At 43.9% G+C, this 15,710-nt stretch overlaps 1 protein-coding gene and 1 long non-coding RNA gene across 7 annotated transcripts in view; one reads left to right on the top strand and one right to left on the bottom strand.

Annotated features, from left to right (window-relative positions):
• Positions 1-15,710, bottom strand: part of LOC308062018 — a 459,477-nt gene that overhangs the window by 283,197 nt on the left and 160,570 nt on the right. The window lies entirely within an intron of this gene.
• LOC308062010 (uncharacterized protein) lies at positions 1,483-14,310 on the top strand. Of its 6 annotated transcripts, none has more exons than XM_080382828.1 (5): positions 1,483-1,787; positions 1,917-6,820; positions 7,512-7,636; positions 11,023-11,249; positions 12,095-14,310. In XM_080382828.1, exons 2-5 carry the CDS (start codon positions 6,688-6,690, stop codon positions 12,264-12,266), a joined length of 657 nt encoding a protein of 218 aa, XP_080238954.1. In that variant the 5' UTR covers positions 1,483-1,787; positions 1,917-6,687; the 3' UTR covers positions 12,267-14,310. The 6 variants fall into 6 exon arrangements, 5 of the variants coding, with proteins under 5 accessions (XP_080238954.1, XP_080238953.1, XP_080238956.1 ...); XM_080382830.1 differs by having other exon boundaries at positions 1,488-1,787; positions 1,917-1,983; XM_080382827.1 differs by having other exon boundaries at positions 1,483-6,820.

Below are 15,710 nucleotides of genomic sequence, written 5' to 3'. Positions count from 1 at the left end.
CTCACGCCCGTGTTTTATGCTCTACAGACGGATTCTGAAAGTCCGGAAGAAGGATCACCTGGTGTGTTGCTTCCAGCTGCAGACAGACACGGAGCGCGCTCACGGATTGTTTCAGGGGAGCGCCACACCGGTAACTTCCTGGTGGACTAAATGTTTGTCTGTAAACACGTACAGGCTGAAGTGAGCTTTTATCGATGTCTGCCTTAGGAATGCACTTACGGTGTGGGTGCGCGCTATAGCAATGAAGTGCTTAGTATTTGTTAATTAACACCAGCTGTCACGGCGCTTGCTGGCAAGTTGTAAAGGAAGTTACCTTGTTTGCGTTACGTGTGCCCTTTGGATGTGTTTGTATCTCTTTGGGTTCGGGTTCTTGTGGCATAGTGCTGAAAGTGTATGTGGTTTAGGGCTGACCTGTCTGAACACCTGGACATTCTTGGATGATAACGTAGCAGAAGAAAGCTATGATCTGGCCAAGCACTTTTCCCCCCGTCTTAATTTTTGATACCTTACTGTTACGCTTTGCCTAGGAGCTAAAACGTGACTGAAAGTTCAGGGTTTGTTGTGAAGGGCTTCTGCCTGTAGTTTGCGACGCTGTCTCTTGAGCATCTGGAGTGTAGAATGGCAGGGAAGTTTTGCTGTTGGCGTAGAACTCTCATCTGAAGGATTTCTCCTTTACTAAACGGTCAGTCCTGCTTGTAGTGTAAGTACAATAGAATAGCTGAAGAAGCGAATCCAGTTTTAGTTTAGTAAGCTGGAAGCAAAACTTTAAAAGCTCCTGGGAGCTTGTAAATCCCCTTGCTGAGTAGTTGTCGTGCTTTGTATGATTCTACTGAGAGAAGTTTAAAATCGGTGTAAAAAGGAGGTAAAAGGTGATTACGCTAATCTTTCTAAGGTTTTTCTATACTGCTAGACCACCAAGTTTACTGAAATCAAATGCTGTTTGCTTTTTAACCGTTTTTGTAAACATGAAAATAATGCTGTGGAGCCATTCTTAGTAACATTTCATGCACTTCTTTCATGAGAGGACTCAAACTGTAAGATGACTAAAGCAGAGGACTTGAGAAATATAGGTGGGCCAGTAGATTGTGTGGGTTTGTAAATGATTTCCATGTTGGACAAAAATTTTTTAAAAATTACATATTTGGAACTGTGCTATAAATGCAGATTACAACCAATTGTAATGGGTTGGTTTTTTTCCTTTCCACACAAGCTGGACCCGAACAACCTGATAAGAACTAGTTTGCTTCTACCTCATTGAATGATGTGTATGAGGTGTCTGTGTCTGCACCCACGTTTCCTCTGTCCCATCGATGGAAAGGAAAACACTCCTCAACATTAAACACTTGTAGGATAATCGCAGTCGTAGTGCTGCTGGACTGTTTTACGGTAGTTCGTTACAGCAGACCAGCTTTGGCTTTTGAAATGATCTTTGTAGAAGGCAGGGTTCAGCTCCTCAAAAGAAGTATTTTGATCTTGTTGTGCTAACAAGCATGTCCTTACTGCTTCCTATGGCTTGTCCTGGTTCTGTGAGTATTGTTTCTTAAATCCAAGGCGCACGATGGGAAGCGTGCATTGTCCATTTCTTGTATACTGATACAAATGCTGGATGTTGAAGTAGATTGAATGTTAAGTATCGCAGTCTCGATGGAATAAAGCTTGCGAGTAATACTTAGTTGTAGAAACTGCTGATGTTGAATGGAGTGAAAGGTGCCTTCAATTAAATGAAATAACACTTTCCAAAACATTTTTTACCTCCAGGCATTTTGGAGAACCCCGACAATTCCCAGGTAAGTATTTGTTCGTGTCAGACTGACTACTTGTCCTGCTCGTTAAATATTATGTAGTTACTTCAAGTCTGAATTTTTTTTTTTTTTTTTTTTTTTTTTTTTTTTTTGTCATTGGATTGTCTTTCATAGCTGAAGACCCCTGAATCTGTTTTGGAAATGAATGAAACCTCTCCTAAAAAAATGCAGCAGAAATCAGGTAATGTTCACGGCATGTAGTTCTGGGTTTAGCTTTGTAATCTTTCTAGATGGGAGTATTTAATAAAGCATCTGATTGATTTGTTTTGCGGATCTGTTGGAGGAATTTGGTTTAGGACACGCAGAAGATATTGAAGGTGTTCATAACAATCTCTTTGTAGTGTTCTTTTATGAACAGACCCATTGTACTTGCAATTTTCTTTCTAATACGAAATGAATGGCTCTAGCAAGGCATCCCGGGAGCAGAAGGTGTACTGAAATAATCCTCGGTGTATGTGTTTGCTCCCTCCTCTAGTCTGCTGTTCAGCACTGTCCATACCCTTCCGTGATGTACGCTTCCTACACCGTACTTGCTGTCATCTCCCCTTTTCAGGCAGTCCTGAAGTCTGCTTTTCTTTCCGTGGCTCACACCCCCCCCCCCCCCTCCTGATTGTCTTGGTCCTTTGAGCATGTGCTGTGGCTGATTCCAGGCTAGGGATCTGTAGGCTAGGCTGTCCAGGAGCTGCCCGTGAGCCACAAAGGGTAATTCTTGGGCTCGTGCCGTAGCTGTAGTTTTCAGGAAATATTACTTGCCTGGCTTTATCTCTACCTGCCTGGCAGTTGTTTTGAAACATGTACAAACACGTTCCTCTGAGGCTTCCCTCTCTTGTTTCATGGAAAATGACCAGCAGGCTCAGAGGCAGGGGAGGGAGGTGAGGAAGAGAGACAAGATGGGAGGAAATTAGTGTCAGCGTGTTGTCAGGAATTCTTTTTTCTTTGGAAACAAGGCTAAAGTTGAGGCGGCTAGCTGGTCGGCTATGTATTGGAGAGAGGATATGTAACCTTAATGGGGTTTTTTTGTTTCTTTGTTCTGAGGTTTATTGATTTGTATAGTTGATAATTTGTGTTGTATTTTGTATTAATCACACTTGTTAATCGGATGAGAAACAATTTGCCATTCAGGTTTTAGAGTTTCTACAACTGTCTATTGACAATATAAACCAGAGAGAGGTGAACAGATATGCAGAAAAGTAAGCGGACTTGGAACTATTTGTGTTCTATACTTAGAAGTTACAAGTTGTTTGGCATCTTTGCTTTAGGCGAAGAAAAAAACCAGTATTGTTGTTCTTTTGACAATAATAGAGATGAAACTTCTCTCTAGGAGATGTATCTTCCTCCTTCTCCTCTCGCTCTTCTCCCTCTCCTGTATTTGCAATGGGTAAGCAACAGGTCCTCTCTTGCCCTTTATTTTGCAGTGACAGTGTTCTGGTAAGACACACAAATACTTGTTAGAGGTTGTTCGGTTAAAACTTGAGTTTTGGTTATGTCTGTATTCCACGGTAACGTGAAGTGTAGCCCCACAACGGACCAGTATGTTACGATATTACAAACACAGAAAGGTTGCCTTTTCGTGGCTCATTTCATGTCGGCTGTTTTTCCTGTGTGGCTTTATTCACCTGCGTCATGCTGGTTTTTAGCCATATGTTACCTTGAAGGTCGGGTGCTAAGAAGTAGGTGTAGATGTAAAAATTTCTTTCTTTCAAACAGTTTATGTTTGGATTTGGGTTTAAGGAATTTAGGTTGCTTCAGCAAAGCATCATGATTCCTGCAGCGCAAATATTTCTGACTCTAAAAGGGTTGAAATGCCATCCTTGACAACTTGATTTCATAAATCTGGAGAACAGGTACAGTATCTTTCACAATTAAATGTTCAGTGAGAGCTGGAATTTCCCATCCTATTTACTTTGTTACTGTTGCATAGTAATACATCCTTAAAATCTATTTTTGAGGCAAAGTAGTGGTGTTCTCGTGTTTTCTGCATAGAAGAGTAGCTGCTGTCCACTGCAATCTGCCAAAAGTCATTATGTAAGACAATTTATGAGGAGGGAAGTCTCAGAATAGAGTGGAGAGGTGAGGACTAATTGGAAAGAACTAAGATGACCAGAAGTCATTTTTCAATGCTAGCTAGAGAGCAGACCAGAGTAAAAGGTGGGGGATTTGCATCTTTTTGTATGCGCTGCACTGCAGGCATCCGTTAATAAAAATGCATGGTAGCAATAAATGACAGGCAAAAATACTGGAATCTGGTTTACCCTGTGAATTTTTTATATACGTTTTTTTGAATGGTGGGCTCTTCAGAAGCCTTGGAGTAGGGTTCTGCCAGTGTTTTAACTAAGACTTTCTCCCTGTGCTAAAAGTGAAGAACTCTTGACAGTGAGGAGTCCTCCTCTTTCACAGTGTTGACAGAAGCCAATAGAAGCCAGTGTTGGCAGAAAATAGACTCGTGAATTACTGCTCCAAGGAAAGAAGAAATTTTACTTGCAACAGCTAATGGGAGAAGTCCTTATCTTTTTAGTTTATGTTTTTGAGTTATTTTTCCAGTGGTTGGAAAAATAATTAACTGACTAGAGTTACCGACACGATGAGAACTGGAATTTTGCAGATAGAAGAACACTGTAGCCTTTCATCTTTCCTGCTTCTTCCTTGTTCTGTACCCATCATACAGAAATGTCAAGATTGATTAAACCCTGTGGAAAAGGATTCTTAGGGGCTCCAATGTTGTTAAAATCTTACCTAAAAAGGGAGACTTCAGGCTCAAATAGCTGCTGCTGAACACCTTCCTGTTGACCGTGACGGGCAAGGCTGAAGAGGAGTTAAGGGTTGCTTTTCATTCTAGCAGCATGGCGCCTAATTTTGAAGTGACTGCACTCTGAAACAGAATCCAGAAGACGAAGACACCTACGTACTCTGAACAGAGAATGTGACTTGCATCCTTAGAAGGCCCGTACAAAACAAAACCCTGGGTGCTCGCAGGTCTGCTTTTATCCAGCTTTCAGGCAGATACAGTTGACCAGAAAAGCTGGTCATTCAGCCTGTGCTGTGCACAGGGGAGGTGTCACAGCTCTCCTGCATCCACATCTAAGTCTTATCTTCTAAGCAAAATTGTGGTGTCCATGTTACATGATGGGAGTGATGGCGCGTATCAAATTGCATGGTAGGAAGCTGCCTGCATTTTTCTGTTTGTGACCTGAGTGAACATTGGTGAAGTGACAGAAGAAGTCTGGTAAGCGTACCTTCATGGAAGGAGAGTAGGAGCAGCCCCGTCTGTCTGACCGACTGACCACCCGCTGCTGTACGTGGGTGGAGAGGCTTCTAGGAGTAGCACGTAGACAATGAAAGTTTGTAAAAGGAGTCGCCTACAGGAGAAAATGCCAAAAGCGAGGCTGGCCCTGTGATTCATCAATAGTAGACCCTTTTGTATTTTTATGATGTTCCGGATTTTCTTCCTGTCTTGCTCGCTTTTCTTGTGCGAAGAATGTTGCGTCCCTCTCTAGCAGCAAAGCTTTGTGCATAGCCATCTCCTGCTGGAGAGGAGGCAAGAGAGGTGGCGATCCAAAGGAAGTACCGTGGTCTGTTGTGTGCTGGGTGTGAAGAAACCCTTGAATTCAACACTCACTGCTTAGTTTGTCCTCAGCAACAGAACCGCTGTGCATCTTTTGGGCGCAGGGGTGATGGGGAAAAGCAGAGTGAAATAGAAGGGCTCAGTGTCTCACCTCTTACTGCCTTTGTAGGTGCCCTGACTGCGGTGGGAGCAGAGGAAGAGGAAGGTGCTGAATCTCCCTGGGATTCTGAGGTATTTCCCGTGAAGGACACCGGGGTTCCCAGTGGGGCGGGGGTGGGGAGCGAGATCCAGAAGCACTCGGAGCTTGGGCCCTGCCGCGGCTGAGGCTTATTTCCCCTTCTCCTGGTTCTGCTGTATGTTTGTAACTGGGGGCCCTTGAAATACTTGTGCTGTGTGCTAGCTGTTCAGCGAGGCTTGGGGTGAAGGTAGGTCGAGCTAATGATTTGGGTCTCATGGCAGCTGGCCCTTGGAGTTGGGTTTCTGGTACAGTATTGCGGCAGTGAAGTTTCTTGCTGCTTAAAATAGTCTGAGCTTCTCAGCGGGGCTGGCGGGATTGTTGCTTTTTCACCACACAACTCTATTCCGCTGACGTGTTCAGTGGTTGCCCTTAGGGTCTGCAGCCTAGATGATGAGCTGCTTTGGGAAAGAGCCTTTCTACCGTTTTGGCCCTTTTTGAGAGTAGCGTTCAACAGAAATACCACACGTGCTGGCTGTGTTTGCCCTTTTAGTTCTTCCTGTCTGTGGGAATGGGTTAGAAGAAAGCGGGCAGAGTCTGTAGCTTACGCCCTCTGACTTCTCTTGTGAGGAAGAAGGAACTCTTCCCCACCCGCTTCTTAAAAATACAAGGCTAAAACGCTGCTGGGTTGTTTTGGGTTTTTTTTTTTTTGTAGCCTTGGTTTCTGTAAGCTTTGTCTTGCTCGTCTTTGTTCAACCCTTGCAACTGGGAGTAGCAATGTGTTCGCTCCCCACTGCAGGACGTGTGCCTGGGGAACGTCAGCACAAATTTGAGTATCGGGTACCAGTTCAGTCCGAAAGTTGGGTCCCCCCCAGACCTGCAGTTACGGGTTGGCAACCCACAGCTCGAGTTACCGTGTTAATTCTCCCTTGCGGCTGTGCAGTTTGCCAGCGTGACAGACTAGTTTAGATGAGTTGTGAGGTTTTTGCCTAAGATCTGAAAACACACAAGTCTGCTGTGATTTTCCAATATACTGTGTCTTGACGTGCCCTTTCCAAGGGGCTGATCAAAGGCTTTTGTGATTCCATGCTGTGCAAGTTGGCTTAGCAGGAACATTTTGCGTAGAAATGAGTTGAGAATTTGTACCGATGCTCACGCCCGTGTTTTATGCTCTACAGACGGATTCTGAAAGTCCGGAAGAAGGATCACCTGGTGTGTTGCTTCCAGCTGCAGACAGACACGGAGCGCGCTCACGGATTGTTTCAGGGGAGCGCCACACCGGTAACTTCCTGGTGGACTAAATGTTTGTCTGTAAACACGTACAGGCTGAAGTGAGCTTTTATCGATGTCTGCCTTAGGAATGCACTTACGGTGTGGGTGCGCGCTATAGCAATGAAGTGCTTAGTATTTGTTAATTAACACCAGCTGTCACGGCGCTTGCCGGCAAGTTGTAAAGGAAGTTACCTTGTTTGCGTTACGTGTGCCCTTTGGATGTGTTTGTATCTCTTTGGGTTCGGGTTCTTGTGGCATAGTGCTGAAAGTGTATGTGGTTTAGGGCTGACCTGTCTGAACACCTGGACATTCTTGGATGATAACGTAGCAGAAGAAAGCTATGATCTGGCCAAGCACTTTTCCCCCCGTCTTAATTTTTGATACCTTACTGTTACGCTTTGCCTAGGAGCTAAAACGTGACTGAAAGTTCAGGGTTTGTTGTGAAGGGCTTCTGCCTGTAGTTTGCGACGCTGTCTCTTGAGCATCTGGAGTGTAGAATGGCAGGGAAGTTTTGCTGTTGGCGTAGAACTCTCATCTGAAGGATTTCTCCTTTACTAAATGGTCAGTCCTGCACGTAGTATTTTTTTTTATTTTGTGTTAAGTTTTTTGTCACAAGTAGGATGATTCAGGATGCACTCTAGGTGTAAATAAGTAATATGAAGTCTTGATGGTTATAAAAATGTGTGGTTTTTCACTGCAGGTGAGAACTCGGGATCTACCTTTCATATGTCATCATCAGCTGAAAAAGAAGACATGAAAGATGGCATTGAATATTATGGTGTGCGGGTATGTAAACCCAAATATTTTGGATTGCAGTCTGATTCAGTAGGCTGTATTATACACTAAGGTAAAGAAAACTTACCAGTCAATGAATAATGCAGAAGGGACGTCCTGTAGGTGAAGGCTGTGTTTACCGTCCGAAATAAAGTTGGATACAGTCTTCTTATGGTGGGGTTAAATCCTTGTCACTATGTCGGATGCTTGTTGTTTTCAGTTGGTTTGCTTAAATTTTGAGCGGTGTTTCTCCTCTTGTGCACTGCTGAGAAACAGTGCCACCAAATGTGGGTTTTATTGCCTGTGCAAAATGCACGTTCAAGTGAAGAGGGAGATTTGTCTATAATATGCTGATCTGTTTGATGAAACACGCCGGTCTTCCTCTTTGTAAGACAAAGATCAAAGAGAACACCTTGAAATATCGCGACCTTTCTGATGCTTCCCCAGCCTCTGCAAAATACGCTCTTGTTTGGCCACGTGAAGTGTTTGAAAAGGGTTTTCTCAGAGGGTATCCTAGAGGGGAATAAGGCAGGCGTCCTGCTTGTGGCGGGTGTGCGGGGCAGGGCTGCACAGCGGGGTCTGGCGTCCTCTGGAACGAACACCCGAAGGGACAGCGTAGCAAATGATTTCCACCCCACAGCCGGGCGTCACGAGAGAGGGACGTGCCTAATTCCAACAGGCAAAGCGCAGGACTTAAGCCTGTTGCAAGGTGGTAGTAGTTGGCCAGTGAGCTTGGGAAGGGGGAGGGTGAGACAGGTGGTGTCTGGCTGAGGTGCTCCTTCCCTCTTGTGAGCGGAGGGGTCTTTGCCGCGGGAGAACAGGGCCTGGCTGACGAGAGGAGCGCGAGGAGCATGACGGTCTCAGCCCGCTGGGACACCAAGGCTGCAGGCCCTCTTCAGGAGGCACCACGAGGGGAAGGGGCGTGTGGGCAGGACTGTGACACGGGGCAGAAGCCGTCGGTGCTGTTGAGAAACAGAGCGTGGGGACAGGGACTTGAGGGGGCTGGGTAGGGTTAAGGCGTGGTGTGGTTTTCCTGCGAGCTTGGGTTCCTGATTCCTGGGATGAGGGCAGGAGCAGGCAGGTTCCCCTAATAAATCCTTTCCTTTGCACCTTGGAGTGGAATTCATTATTTCTGAAGCTTGGGTGAAGAAATAATCCTCCCTTAGCCAGTTCTCCGTGTGGTGAACAGTAAGAAGCTTGTCATGTTCATTCCCGTTGGGTTAGCTTAGGTGGCCGGGGACTGTACAATGCCAGACGGTAGAGCGCGATGGAGGGAGGAGGGTAGGTGAGGAAAATGTTGGCAGTTTTAATGAAAAATGGTATTAAAGCAATAAACCGTGAAAAATAAACATGCTCTGTGACAAATGCCGGCAGTTACAGCAAGCAAGCAGGCTAAAAGGTAAAAGCAACCCTAATGCCTAGGCAAACCTAACCCAAGAAACTGCTGTCTCTGAGTCCTTCTCTTGTTAAGAAGATGGTGTGCAGTGAACCTTTCATTTAGTGTCCCTTGATTTTTTTTAATGAAAATGGCTTTCAAAATGCCTTATTTCTATTATAGGATGAGTTTGCAACAGAAATTGCATAGATTAACTGTAGTAATTTTTCTTGATAATCTTTCTGTCTGTACCTGTTTACTTAAGGATAAATATATTTTAGAAACTACCAACTTGATAGAAAAAAACAGCACATGAAAACCACACTGGTAAGGCAGAAGTTTTACATCAGAAATTTCACAGCAGAAAATGAGGAATTGCACAGTGCTGACAAGCAGTTAAGTCCAAGACCTTGGAAAGAAAGAGATGCAAGAATGTGGGTTGAAAATGAGAAAAGGGAATTGAAAACAAATTGTAAAAATGTTACAGCAGAGCTAAAGCAGCTGCTTGGTGAAATTAATGAAACTGGGAGAACTACTTCCCTTGTGGAAGAAATGTCAGAAGATGGCTTCAGTGCTGAATTGAAGAGTTCTCATGTTGTTTCATCTCATGCAACGGAATCAAGTAACAGCTTAGAAAGTAAAGTGAATTTGGAGATATTAAACTTATGCTAGGTGGAAAAGTACCCAAAATGGAAACTGTATTCCGAGTCTTGGTGTCCTTTCTGATCAAGATAACTGAAATGCAAACATGGAAGATACCTGGAGTACAGATGAAGAAGATTGCACAAACAATATCGATGATACAAAGATGCCTCTAGCAGAAGGAGGGAGAGAGAAAGAGAGAGAAAAAAATGCCTTCTATGGAAATGGAAGAGAATGAAACTGAAAGTAGTTGAAATGCAGTGGGAAGTCCTGAATACTCCCTGAGATACAGCTTTAAAACAAGTCTTTTGGATGACATTTCTAATATTATTCCTAAAATAAGACCAGTTTCTACATGTGATGAAAATGCACTTTCTGTAACAGAGGAAACTTGGAAAAGACTCTGGATTTAGTGATGATTTTCCCAGGGACTGCTTTATTAACAACAAAATAGGAGAAACAGAAATGGAAAGACTTTTTGCAAATGCTCAGCAATCATACGTCATGCTGAAAAGGAATCTTGATGAAGAACTAAAACAAGATACGGGAAGATTTAAGGGTAGGGTAGGAATGCTGCAAATAGTATTCCTGGCTTTGGAGAAAGAGAAGGTACAGCTGCTAAAAGAGGTGGTTCACCTGCTACTCTTTATTCTTTAATCTCGCTCTGGATCAACGGTCCTGTTCACTTTAGCTATTCATCATTAAAGGAGGATGCTTCCTACAAATTGGGGTTTGTTCTAATTAAATTGGTGACTGGTGAATAAAGAGAGCAGTAGAGAGTTGTCTTTTTTCCCCATTTTTGGAAAACGGAATGCATTATTGTTCCAGTTTAACAATAGGTGGCACTTGGTTCCAGTGCAAGTAGTTATCTCTTCATTGCCATAAAAAGAAATCCAGGTTCTGATTCTGAATCAAAGAATGAAAATAGCTTCTGAACAGGGTCCTGACTAATAATTCATGTGCTGTGATATCTGCGTGGTGTGTCTTCATTGCCTTTCACTAAAATTCCTCTTTCCTGTGAAACCAGTTGTGTTTGTGGGTTTGGGATCTTTTTTTCTTTCCTCCCCTTGTTCGCAGTTCCACTTGATTTTTTTCTGGTGGTGTTACAACGAACATTGTGCAGTCCTCCTAACGCTTTGTCCATCAGTACTGTTTTCACTTTTTTCTTGTTCATGTTTTAAGAGACACTATTGTTTTCTTTCTAAGGGCTGTATTTTTGTTATGTCTTGCATCATGAGTGAATTCAAAGTACTTTCAATGGCATAATACACTTTGTAGTGTAGTTTTGTGAAAATGCTTCTCTATGAATTAAAAAAAAGATCATTTTATATTATTTCAGGGGTAAACTCTGAATTAATCAATCTTGGATGTGGTGTTTCTGTCTTCTAGAAATACGTGAAGCTTAACTTTGTTTTTATAGGTTAAGAAGGAAAAAAGCAAACAAAGATGTTCAAAAGTGCAGGCCGTGGCAAAACAGGAATGTGTGGATAAATTAAATAACATCACTAATCGGCAAATGAAACAAAAGATTACTGTAAGGAAGAATGACTGTTTGAAAATGGAGAATGAAAACACGATAGAAGAAAAAGACAAAAAGAGTTTTTCATCTGGGGAGAGCTCAAAATTGATTAAAATGCCAATGAAAGGGTAAGCTAAGGAAATAATCTCTAGCTCTTATTTGTAGTACTATGTAAGTGTCTTAGGTTTTCTGATACTGTGGTAGTTGAAGTAGTTTCCTCAGTGGTGAAAGCCATAGTGAGTAGTCCACTGCTTCTCAAAAAATGAAGAAAAATTCTTTTTAGACAAAATGAAGCGCACGATGGAGGTTCAAATTTATTGCCTGCTCTAAAAAAAGAAAAGGGGAAAACAAAAGAAAACGCCCACCTAAATTCCTGTGATTTCCATGTCAACACTGAGGTAAAATGCATCTTCAAAACCAGAACTGAAGACTGGAAAAAGCAGTTATTTTTGTAGGAAATGGCCACCTAGAAAAGAAAAGTAGGAACTTGGGGTTTGCTACTACTCCCTTTTCTAGGTGATTTTAGTGATCTCCGTGCAGTTGGTGTTTTCCTTTTCATTAAGTTAATATGCCCTTTGTCGGGAGAGGGGAAAAGATGATATTACCAAACCAATCTCAAAAGTCTAAAGAAGGCACACGTATTTTTATGCAGACCTAAGCAGGAGCTTTTTCTGTCTGTCCTTCAAAGGAATCTCTGCTCTAGATGCTTTCTGTAACGTGGCTGTTGGATATAGTCCAGCTTAACCTGGATCCAGCTCAGATTCCACGTGTCCCCCTCACTCTAGGGGAAGGGTTTTAAATACTTGGGCATATTCCACGATCTTTACAGTCAAGTCTGTGATTTTATCATAGCTATTTTTTGTCTCGGTTGTTTCTGGACATCATCTTAAGTATGTCTGTTTCACAGAAATATTTTTTTATAAACCTACTCACTTGGTGTTTTGTTTTTTTTCTTTCTTTCTGTGTAATGCAGTAAAATTGCCCTGAATGCCAAAGGTGCAAAGGAAAGTAAAAGACAGCCTTCAAAGCAGAAGGCTCATCAGCAGATGAGCTCTTCCAGTGGCAATCATGGTCAAGTACCGGATGATAGCACTTCCAGTGAAACATCTGAGGATGAAGGAAGGTATGCATATAAGGAATGTTGAAAATAAAACTCACTTAATGATAAAAATTGGCCTGAGAGCTAGAGGCAAGTTTGGGGTTTTGTTGTGTGTTTAAGGTTTTTTGTAAACCTGATGCATATGAAGATTCTTGTTCTTTCGTGTGACCACCTGATGTTCTTTCTTGTTCTTTCTTGTTCTTTCCTGTGACTACCTGATGCGCTTTGTGTTGACAAACACTTCACTTCTGTTTAGAGTGCTTTTGAACATGCTGGCCAAGTCAACAATAAGGTCACGTGCACGAATTCTGATTAATTACATGAGTGTGTGTGCACAGGCATAGAAGTATTTCATGTGTTTAAAAAGGGTGAGGTATCTCAGTTTTTTCACTGCAGGTATCTCAGGATTTTTTGCCCTGCTCCCCGCTCCACCTTTTCTCTTGCAGCTGTGTACCCTCCTGACTTCTTGCCCACCCTGAACTTACTTGTGTGGGTTGTGGCAAAGTGAGAAAGAGAAGTTGTTGACACTGTTCAGCCCTAGCTAAAAATCTGGTGTGTTATCAACACTGTTTTGGTCAGAAATCTAACACACAGCCCTGTGTGGGCTGCTGTGAAGAAAATAAACTGCGTCCCAGCCAGACCCAGGACACCAGAGAATCCAAAATTACAGTTCATTGACCTGTAGGAGAAGGATTCTCGGTACTGAAGAGAGCTAAACCCCTGGTATTAAACAGGGAATGCACGTAAGCGTATAGCTACATGTCTGTAGCTGTAAGATTTCTGTCACTTTGCGTGAAGTTTAGGGAACAGTTATTTCAACTATTTGCTTAATATCTTGCGGAAAAATTAGCCTTCCAGTAGACATTAATAGCACACAATAATTGTTTCAGTCTTGAACTATATCTAGCAAAGTTACTATACCAGATTTTAGTTTAATTCAGTTCTGCAATTAAGTTTTCAAAGCAACTGTAGGTATTATTCATAATGCAAAGTAAGCATTTCAGTACTGAAATATATTTCTTGTTTTCTAGACCTGCAGCAACAACCAGGAGTGAAAGGAACGAGGTACTGTAAAACTAGTTTCTTGATAAACAGTCTCTATCAGCTTTTAATCACTTAGGTGGGAGCAGTGTTTATGTAGTGATCAACCAGATGTACAAATTGCTGCTGGTATGCAGCTTTATTGTATTTGAGACAAATCTGTGGGCTGTGAAGGAGAGAATGAATCATTCCTGCATTTGTAATGGTCTGTAATACTAGACAGTGGAATTACAGAAAGTACTGTATTTTTTGTAGGTCAGCATACCAGTGGAAGTAACTGATGACCCTGGTTTAACTCACTCATCTGACCCACCTTCAGAGGATGTCCGGTTACAAGCTTCAACCTACAAGGAGACTATGCTGCTGTTGGAAGAGCTTAGTGTGGTTCATATGGGTATGTTTTCAAGTCTCTGTCTTCAGCTGTTACAAGTTCCCCTTAAAACATGATTTCTTTGTATGCACTCCAAAGTATGTTAATTTCATATTTTGATATAGTATCTCTTTGTGACTAGAGATCCCCCTCAAAAGCTGTGAAACTGTCACTTAACCTGAGATGTTGCCTGCATTGCCAGCCGACGTGCCTTACGTTATCATTGGTTCTCTGTCTAGTCAGAGCTGGAGAAGCAGTTTCTTGCAAAGTACAGTTCAGCTCCTTCTAATGCGGTCATCAAAAGTCAGCAAGAGCTTTTTCTTCTTTATATCCCCTTGATGTGGTTTAAGCCCAGCCACACCTAAACACCTAAGCACCGCACAGCCACTCACTTGTTCCACCCCAGTGGGGTGGGGGAGAGCATCGGAAAGGGAAAAGTGAGAAAACTCATGGGTCGGCATGAAAACAGTTTAATAGCAAAAGCCACGCACGCAAGCAAAGCAAAGCAAGGAATTCATCCAGCACGTCCCATGGGCAGGCGGGTGTTCAGCCATCTCCAGGACAGCAGGGCTCCGTCACGCATAACAAATACTTGGGAAGACAAAGTGCCATCACTCTGGATGTCCCTCCCTTCCTTCGTCCTCCCCCAGCTTTATATGCTGAGCATGATGCCGTGTGGCATGGCACGTCCCTTGGGTCAGCTGGGGTCAGCTGTCCCAGCTGTGTCCCGGCCCGGCTCCTTGCGTACCCCCAGCCTGCTGGCTGGTGGGGTGGGGTGAGGAGCAGAAAAGGCCTTGGCTCTGTGTGAGCGCTGCTGGGCCATAAGGAACACATCCCCGTGCTACCAACCCTGTTTGCGGCACAGCTGTAAAACATGGCCCCGTACCAGCGACTGTGAAGAAAATTAACACTATCCCAGCCACAACCAGCACACCCCTCAACAGCTAATGAGAAAGAGTACAGCAAAATAATGGCTTTGCTTAAAAATAATAAGTACATATATATAACAAATTTCAACTGTCATAAGATGCTTGCATATATGCACAAGGCATTATATAAACATAAGCATCACTTACTAGGGCTCTTAAACTATGCTAAAATTTCATTAGGCAAGTGTTAACCTTGGCTGAAGGCCAAACTCCCCGCCCAGTGCTGCCACTGCCCCTCATTGACGAAACGGGGTGAAAAAGCCTGTGGGTCAGTGTGAAGGCAGGGCTGTCACTTCCCAGTGACTGTCACTGGCAAAACAGACTCCACCGATTAAAATACATTTGGATAGTGAGAAACAAAGACCCCAAACCTGAGAAGGACACGTCGGCACCCCCCCTGCTCAAGCTCTGCTGCGCTCCTTCCCTGCCACCTCCCCAGGCAGCATGGGGAGGCTGCGGTCTGCAGTCGGGACGTAGCAGTTTCTCTCTGCTGCTCCTTCCTCGTCCCTTTTCCCTGCTCCAGTGTGAGTCCTCCCCCAGGCTGCAGTCCTTTGGGGAAAATCTCCTCCAGCCTGGGCCCTCCATGGGTCGCAGGTCCTTCGGGAAGGATCCGCCTGCTCTGGCACGGGGTCCTGCGCAGCACTGCGCTGTGGGTATCTGCTCCAGCATGGTTCTCTCAGGGGCTGCAGGGGAATCTCTGCTCTGGCACCTGGAGCAGCACCTCTCCCTCCTCCTTCGCTGACCTGGGTGTTCGTTTGCGGGGCTGGTTTTCACATGCTTTTCCCCTTCTCTGCCCGTGTGGTGGTTTCGCCCTTTCCTACGTTTGTTTTTCCTGAGGAGCTGCCAGCACGGCTGAGAGGCTCAGCTGTGCCCTGCGGTGGGTCCATCGAAACCGTCCATGTCCAGCACGGGACGACCCCTGGCTCCTTCTCACAGGGACCTTCCCGCTACCGAGACCTGCCACCTGCACCTAATGCAGCAAAGCATTGAACAGCTTGTACATTGGGCAGTATTTGTGCAGCTTTGTGTCTTTTCTGTCTCAAACCAGGTTCTGCTACTTTGCTGAAAATGCAAAACATACTTCTTGAATATGAACAGAGAATAGAACGTCAGAAAAATCAGTATAAAGCGCTCTCAAGAGAAGTAAGGA

Source organism: Falco punctatus (genome assembly GCF_963210335.1).
Source record: "Falco punctatus genome assembly, chromosome: 4".
Classification (NCBI taxonomy): domain Eukaryota; kingdom Metazoa; phylum Chordata; class Aves; order Falconiformes; family Falconidae; genus Falco; species Falco punctatus.
This window is presented reverse-complemented; position numbering and strand designations above follow the sequence as displayed.